The 8604-nt window shown below is 31.5% G+C and overlaps 1 protein-coding gene across 1 annotated transcript; it reads right to left on the reverse strand.

The window, feature by feature from the left end:
• Positions 1-968: 968 nt before the first annotated feature.
• Positions 969-4574, reverse strand: LOC111289924 (NAD(P)-binding Rossmann-fold superfamily protein). The gene is made up of 8 exons (XM_022881287.2): positions 4346-4574; positions 3425-3656; positions 3045-3124; positions 2168-2321; positions 1965-2043; positions 1678-1765; positions 1512-1558; positions 969-1378 (listed from the first exon to the last, which is right to left on the reverse strand). The coding sequence occupies exons 1-8, from the start codon at positions 4557-4559 to the stop codon at positions 1193-1195; spliced, it is 1080 nt and encodes a 359-aa protein (XP_022737022.1). The 5' UTR covers positions 4560-4574; the 3' UTR covers positions 969-1192.
• Between the last annotated feature and the right edge of the window lie 4030 nt (positions 4575-8604).

Consider the following 8604-nt stretch of genomic DNA (forward strand, 5'->3'; position numbering starts at 1 on the left):
TCGGGAATGATCAAGATTAATCTTCCCTAAACCAAGCAAATTGACCTAGATTTGCCTCAGGCAGACCGACTGACACTAGTCCCAACTCATTTTTTATTTCCCTTTTCTTTTCCTTTTTTTTCTCCACGATTTCCTTCTCTATTTCTTTTTTTAAATTTTTTTAAGATTTTATTTTTTAAAAAGAAAATTTCAAATTATTTTTCTTAAAATTATTTAGTTTTTTGTATTTTTTTTTTGGAATTGTTAAAAATATTTTTTAATTTTCTCTTTTATTTTTAATTTTTAAAATGACATGCCAATCACGTAAGTTTCACGTAATAACCACGTGTTATCCACGCGTGCAATGTTTGTAAACTAGTAGAAGTTTTACTGACTAATCACTACCTTATCAAATTTTGTTAATCGTGTTAGACAATAACATAAATTAATATTCAGATTGAAAAATTCTTGTACTTAATAAATTTTTTAATACAAGTATCACATTAGATTTTTTTCAACATTGCACAATTATGGAGGACATTATTTCTTTTAATTTCTAATATTTTGAATAGACAAATAAAAAGAATAAGGCCGGGGGTAACAATTTGAGACCTTTGTTTGTAAAAACAAATTCTAAATTACTCCAACAACATTTAAGCATCAAAGTGCAAATATCGCCCAACATCTGTACAGTTTTTTAGGAATTTTGGATTTCTAATTTTAATGATTAAAGTTTAAATCTTGACAATATCAATAATGCACATATCGAAGAAAGTAATGGTTTGATGTTTTAATAAAGTGGTGCAGCATGATAAACTGATCCCCATTAATCCAGCATCAACAATTGTACATGATAAATTAGCTTTTAGCATTTTTAAAGCATTAACAGTTAGAAACTTTTAACAACATTATGTTTATTATATTAGTCAGCATAAAAAGTCCAAAACAATAAGAATACTCTTTCAACCCATAGCAGGAAGAAAGCCATGTAAAAGATTGTCACATTTTATTAATAGTGATTAAGTAAATATAAGCTGAAATAATACAACCCAAATAGCATATAATTGGGCAAATAGGGGGTTGATTCAAAAGCCCCCTTTATTAGGTACCCAAATAAACCTGTAAAATGTCTTGTGCATTTACAAGACAGAATGCTTATATGTACAATCTTCCTAAGCTAAGTTTATTTTGGGTAAACATGAGTTAGAATATTCTAACATGGTATTTGATGTTGCAATCTTCTTTGGATCAGAGCTCGGGTCTGCCTCCACAGTCTCTGTGCCTCAGATTCATCATTGGCTAAGGCTGAGCAGTTGGTCTCATTGCAGTCTGCAAAGTATTTCCCACTTATCCCTTGTGCTTGTGGGCTTAGTGCTACATAGCAGCTAGTTGATGCACCCTGTATTAATTCACAATTTCCAATTGCAACATCAACACAACTCCTGCTACTTTAACATTATGCTACAAATAAATATATTTATGTTTAGTATATTAAAACTGATAGGCAGCTAGATATGCAGACAAAGACAAACCTGAGAGGTAGATTTCAGCAACTTGGATGCAATAAAGAAAATAGAATCTGCATGCATATAGATTATAAGATGATTGGTCAGCTTTGATCATCATTGAAATGAAGAAGAATTTTTTAAAACGCAACTGTGAAGCATTTTGTTTACAATGGATACAGGAGACTCTTGCCTGTAATAAAGCCCTTGTGAGCTCTGATAATTCCAGTCTTTACAATTCCTGGATGTACTGCATTGATTGTTACTTTTGCATGTTTCGCCTGCAAAACAGCAATAGTAGCGATTGTCATGTTAGAGTGGTTGTGGGGTATGGGACTCTTAGTTTCAATGACTAGGGTTCAAATCCCAAATACCCAAAAAGAAAAAACAATAATAGTATTTTTGTAGGAAACAAAGGAAAATTTGTAGACCATGAGAAGAAACTTTGACAAGATAATGGACTTGAATCAAGTTTGTCACCTTTAGCTGTCTGGCTATTTCTTTGGCATGCAATATGTTTGCCAGTTTGGATTGAGCATAAGCACGTGTGCCATTATAGCTGCATGAACATGAATCATGAACAAGAAATAGTGAGTGTTTTCTTGTAAGTCATGCAAGATGCAACCTGCTTTTCAGCTACTCGCTATAACACGAATTGAGAAGAAAGTGAGTGATCTAATTACTTGTTGGGGTTCAGCATTTGTGTGAAGCTGAAACACTCCCTTTTCACCCAGCTGTGAATTACAGAAGAAAGGTTTATGATTCTTCCTTGGATGCCTGTCTGCTCTGCTGTTTCTATCATTCTTTCTAGCAACATTTCTGTCAATAAATAATGTCCTGCCAAAACCAAAAACAAAGGTTACGAACCAAACTCTTTTCTTTCGGGCTCTTTATAACAAGATCAACTGAAACATGCATCTAACTCATAACATTGACTATCCAATTTGATGAACAATTTGATGCTAATCGGATTGCCTCTCATTCCATGCATGCGTTTTGATGCATGGAAATTGGAAGTGCTAACTCTTATAAATTTAGGGAAAAAAAAAAAAAAACAAATAGGAGGCATCATTTACATTAGTGTAAAAGTTACAAATTTTTTTACCCTTTGATCAAAATGGTTAAAAGTAAGTGTTTTGGATTTAATTTTAATCTAAAAAATTAAAAAATGTATTTGACTTTTACACTAATATAACTAATTCTTATTAAAAAAGAAAAAGAAAAAGAAAAAAACCCATAAACTGGACTTATGGACCAAATCAAGTAACTTTTTGGGTAATGCTTCAAATTTTAGTTTTCAAGAATCGGGTCTTATGCGGGCGGATAAAAACTCTTCAACTGAAGAGACTTGGGCCTCAATAGGTGCTTTCTTTGGAGGGGACCCAAAAAGGACTGTATGTTTTATATCCTGGAAAAAGGCTATCAAATTCACATATTCAAATACAAACAAAAAATTGAAGCTAGCTTATTAAATTCTTTATTTCAAAAATAAAACAAACAAAAAATTTACTAACGAAAAAAAAAAGGGTGCTACGTATAGTTAAGTTAAGATTACTTTACCCAAGTAATTTGTTGCAAATGTCATCTCAATTTTGTCCTCAGAGAACTCCAAATTCTGAGAGAATATGCCAGCATTGTTTCTGCAAAATGATCTTAAATTTGTTAGCATTTCATGATCTCACCCTCTCTCTCTCTTTCTTTCTCTCTCTCTCTCTCACTCTCTCTCTCTCTCTCTATATATATATATATATATATGAATGAGATATAAGTGTAAAATTAAAAAATATTACATATTTTTTTAATTATTAATTTCAATAGATTGAGAGAAATAATTAAAAATAACAAAAGCTAATTTAATTTTATCCCTTAAATTTTTTGAAAAGAACAGAAAAGAAGAATGTAATTGCTAGTAATGATGTAAAGGGTGTTTTTGTACCCACATGAGGATGTTAAGGGGGAGTCCTAGGGCCAGGAACTCAGTACAGAATCTCTTCACAGAGGCCAAAGAGCTGAGATCAATCTCAGATAAAATAATCTCAGCATTTGGATTCTCCCTTTGAATTCCCTCCTTCAATTCAGCTGCCTTCTTCAGATCTCTGGCTGGTATCACAACTCTCACTCCTCTCTTTGCCAGCACTCTCGCTGTCTCGGCTCCAATGCCCGACGTGGCCCCTTCAACACATGATCCAACTCATTTAATATTGTACATATTAAAATAGAAAATACCACATATATAAAATAAAAATTGAAAACCCAAGATGGAAAGTTTATGATAAAAGAGATCTGCTCTGAACCAATGAAAGAATTCCTATTTACTAATATCTCTAGAAGAGACAAAACCATATCTTTGTGCAAACAAAAAGAACAACTGGTTGAAAAAAAAAACAAAGATGTATTAATTAATATTACAGATCAGAGCGTGGGCCGAGTTAATGGAATGACACAGAAATATTTGCTTCAGAGTTTATCCTGAGGAGTTTATCCCGAAGGGCTCGAAATAGCTTAAGTATGTGTAAGTAATATTCTCACATACTACAGCTAAACCCCGTAGAAATCACAGGCTGAAGAATTTTCAGGCAAATACATCGAAATATTTTTTTCACAATCTGGGAAAGAAAATGGGAAAAAAACAGAGAGGATGCTTGGAAAAATTAGAAAGCAAAGGGGTGGCTTAAACAGCTAGACTACCAAAAGAACCTGAGGAAACAAGCAGACATATATGAACTCGGTATCCGTATCAGACAAGAAAACAAAACCTGTTTTCCATGCACGCTAGAATCAGTGAAGAAAAGGTGATTTTAAAGATGAAATGTTTCCATCACCCTCCTCCCATAAAAGTTGATTTATATTTCAAGACTAACCTGTGATTATAGCAGTTAGATGCTGAGGGTCTACCAAGCAAGAACAATTCTCTGCAACTTGTTCAGCAGTTGATTTTGAGCCATAACCACTTGGACCTGCAATGCCAGCCAAGTACCTTAGTGTTTCCTTCATGATGGTGCAGCAGCTTAAGCTTAGAATCTCAAAGCAGCAAGGCAGCAGTATAGCTAGAAGGAAGAAATATATAGCACACATTGTTTGTGCCACGTAATGGACCTTTGGGTTTTTCTTCCTAGCCCACGGACTACACTTATTGTGTGGTCTGAACCAATTAAATTAAGTTGAGTTGTCAAAGTTTCCTACTCTCTGCTGAATTTACTGACAATTTTCATTTGAATGATTGGTTTTGTTGAACTTGAGGCTCGAGATCACCTAGGATTGGGTGCTCCATTCCGTAGCTGATCGTTTGAGAATAGGAAACGTACATGTGCTGTAATCGTGAAAACCCACCATGGCCTACTGTCTTATCTACTCATAATTATTTGTCTCTTCGCCCTTAATAGGTGGCTTCCATTTGTCGATGATGGGTAGTTTTTTTTTTTTTTTTTCACAATCGGAGGGCCTTTTTAATTTGCTGAAAAACAAAGCAAGTGACATTTATAATATATGATCATGGTAAACTTTGCTGTGGCTTGTGGCTTGTGACTTGTGAGGTGTAAACAATTTAGTGAAGAAGCAAATTTTTTACTTGCAAATAGTAGTTTTGGCCTTTCCTTTTTTTTCTTTTTTCTTTTTTTAATTCTTTGTATTTAAGTGACAAAACCACAATCTGCCTATTAAGTCAGGATATCTTGGATTCTGTGACACATCACTAACAAATGACAATATGCGGGTGATTAAAATACTACCATTTAATTAAAGAGAGAGAAGGAAAAAAAAAAAAGCAAGATAAGTGGAACACAATGAAATCATATCTTTATTTTTTTAGATATAAAAAAGTCAGTAATTTGATATGTGAAATGAGATAATATATATTACAATTTAAATTTTAAAATTATTAAATTATATTGTTTAAACATAATTATATAAATCAATTAAATTAAAATTTGAGATTTATATATTTTTTAATATATGTAATATATTTAAACTTGGAAAATAATGTAATATAAACTACCAATTAGCTTCCTTTGCTCTAGAGAAAAACAAAAGGGAATAATATCCCATGTTTCCACTAAGGCAAAAAAGAGGTTCATATATATATATATATATATATATATATATGATTTCAACGTTGAAAGAAAAGCTAAATCCGTGTTCATTACCGTGGAAATAAACACCATTTAAAAAGCTAGTGGTTTTGATTGGATAGGTTAAAGTTTTTGCCTTCAAATTCTTGCCAAAGATTGATCCAGCACGATCGGTTTGCATGTTACTGACTTACACGTGCACATCTTGAAAATATTCAATTCATAATAAGTAATAATCTTGAGCAATGAATTCAAAATTTTACTACAACGAAAGGCAAGAATAAAGAAAAAGAATAAATTTCAGACAAAAGTGGTTGTTTTTTTCTCCTGTGAGACCGTGTCACTCACGTCTCCTTTTGGTCTCCAATGGGCAAAATTTTCTATCCTTCACTTTGAGAAATGATGGCCAATGTTGGGAAGTTGATGGAGTGAAAGAGAGCAATGAAGTTGACTCCTCAACAATGGAGGTTGTAAAATTGCAATGCAAAAGGGACCCATTGGTTTCCCAACCTGCGTACACTTCTCATCACATTGCCGCTCGTTTGAGCAGCAGCTATCTTTGTAGCTTCACATGCCATTCCTTGGCTTCATTCGTTCAGACATGCCATGCCTAAAAATAAAGTGTTAAAAGGAAAAAGGGATCACTGAAATCAGGCAAGCAGGGCAGGGCGGCAGGCGAAAAATAAAGTTTGATTAGGGGAAGGCTACTTTTGCACTGCCCTCAGCCCATGGCATCGCTATTTTACTTTTTACATATGCTTGCTACAAACAAATTCAAAGGCAATGTTTCATTCGAGATATTTGTAGCTACTGAGGTTTTATTTTAGTAGTTTTAAATAAAAATGTTTGTCTCAATACAAATGAGCAAGAGAAAAATCAATAAGATAAAAACATAAACACATATGTGATTTTGCCATGATAATTTTAAAAAAATAATAATCTGGAGAGCTACATTGTTAATATTTTGATTTGTATAAAAAAATACATAATTTTTATTCATATAAATGATATAAACAATATAAATAATATATAAAAATAATAATAAGAGATATTAATAATTACAACTGATTATACTGATTATAAACATATTTTTTGAATTTTTAATTGATTGCTTTTTGATAATCATGAGTACTTGTTATTACCCATATCACATCCAAAAAAAACCTTGAAACAAACAAAACAAAAAAAGACACTAATCCTGACTCCAGTTTAACAACTGCGGATTCTATGACGCCAGGCTTTCTTCATATCTCTATAATTTACAATTCTATTATATGCATGGAGCATGTAACTTTGACTCATATTTCAATCAAATGAACCGCTCCAAATGCTTTCAAGAAAGGGCAGAATAAAAGGTTAGTTAAGCCACAGACGACAGTGTTTAAATATGTAGTTGGATTGTGTTGGATTGTGTTGATTTGACTCGGCAGGAGTTAGGTGAGAAGAGGGCATCGCTCTTGTCATCGATCCATGTCTGAGAAGTAACAATAGTTCCTTTCACAATTAGACATAGGATGCGGCCAAAGTCCCTAAAGTCAGTTCCTCGTGTTCATGTCCACAGGCGTAACCAAGGAGGCAGACAAGGCCACGGCGCCCTCGTCTCAATATTTAACCGTCTTATAAAATTGTAATTAATTTTATTAAATATTATATTTAGTCATCTCTTTTTTTTTTTTTGAATTTATTATTTGCCTTACCTTTTTAATCTTTTTTAGCTTCATTTCTGTTCATGTCTGATCGTTTATTGATTTATATATATATAATCCTTTTTATCCGTTTTGGGTAAATTAAGGTCATGCGCATAACCAAATATTAGAGAGAGAAAATTATAAAATCATATATAATATTAATGAAAATTTTTTATACTTTCATTTTACTTATTTATAATTCACAAAATTATAAGAAAAATTATATTGTTTTACATTTTTATTGTGTTCATTTTTTATTGAATTCATTTTTTTATTATAATTAACAAAATATTTTTATTTTATTTATTTTTCACTTAAAACTTGTAATTTAATTTAATAAAATTGACTATTTATTTTTATTTATTAAAAATATACAAAATGTTATCAAATAATTTTTTAATATTTTACAATATTTTTATATTAAATTTATCAAAAACTATTTTAACCTTTTTTTTTACAATAATTTTAAAACAACTTTACGTCAACAATTTTTTTTTTTTATAAAATTTGAACCCAACCAAACACGCACTGTTATGAGAATAGTTATGAATTTGTAATGGAAATACTACGGGAAAGTGGAAAGGAAGGCATCGATGTTCAAAGCTAGCTTTAGCCATAAATAGGTTGACTTTTTAATCCCTCACTTGGGCAAATAATCAAACTCCTAATTATCTCAATCAAATCGCCAACAACTCCACCAAATTAGTGTAAATAACATATTTGAGAGCTTAACCAAATGTCATAACAACTAACCAAATAAAAGGACCCCATCTGCCTTTTGCTCCTAATAATATCTCACCAAACCCCAAAAATTAGAATTAGTAAATTAAGATGCAAATTTTTGAGGAAAACAAGAAGGGGAAAAAGGAAGAACCAAGAAAAACACCAAACAGCATAAAATTGTATTTCAAGATTTAGATATGATAATTTTAAATATAACAAAAATGATATAATTTAAAATTTTAATAAAAATTATAAATAAATTTAATAAAAATTAAAAAATATATTTTATATTTAACGTATCAATATAAATTATAACATAATTATTTTTTATATTTTATACATATTTAATATAAAAAAATATTAAATTATTAAATTTATAAAAAAAAATTTGTAGCTAACTAGTGTGACAGCTGTCTTTATTCATGAACAAAGTTTTCCAACCTGAATTGATGCATTCAACGAAGCTAAACCACCCCCCCCCCCCCCCCAAAAAAAAAAAAAAAGGCATTGCCGACAAACCCTTAAATTCCCTCCTAATTCCCATATATATCCATCATAGTGGCCTATCTTTTCTATCCATGAAAATTAATAAAAGGTGATCATTTTTCATGAGTGCAGTAAGCCCGCACCTCACGTGCCATC

This window comes from Durio zibethinus, chromosome 11, assembly GCF_047325235.1.
Source record: "Durio zibethinus cultivar Kanyao isolate XHJ-2024 chromosome 11, ASM4732523v1, whole genome shotgun sequence".
NCBI classification, from domain to species: domain Eukaryota; kingdom Viridiplantae; phylum Streptophyta; class Magnoliopsida; order Malvales; family Malvaceae; genus Durio; species Durio zibethinus.

Bases quoted from the DNA above. Each gene is read 5' to 3' on its own strand.
- LOC111289924 (XM_022881287.2), bottom strand. From the start codon at position 4,559: ATGTGTGCTATATATTTCTTCCTTCTAGCTATACTGCTGCCTTGCTGC. The intron at 1,766-1,964 runs GTGACAAACTTG...GCTGTTTTGCAG, and splicing joins AAATAGCCAGACAGCTAAAG to GCGAAACATGCAAAAGTAAC. The intron at 1,559-1,677 runs GCAAGAGTCTCC...ATATGCATGCAG, and splicing joins TCACAAGGGCTTTATTACAG to ATTCTATTTTCTTTATTGCA.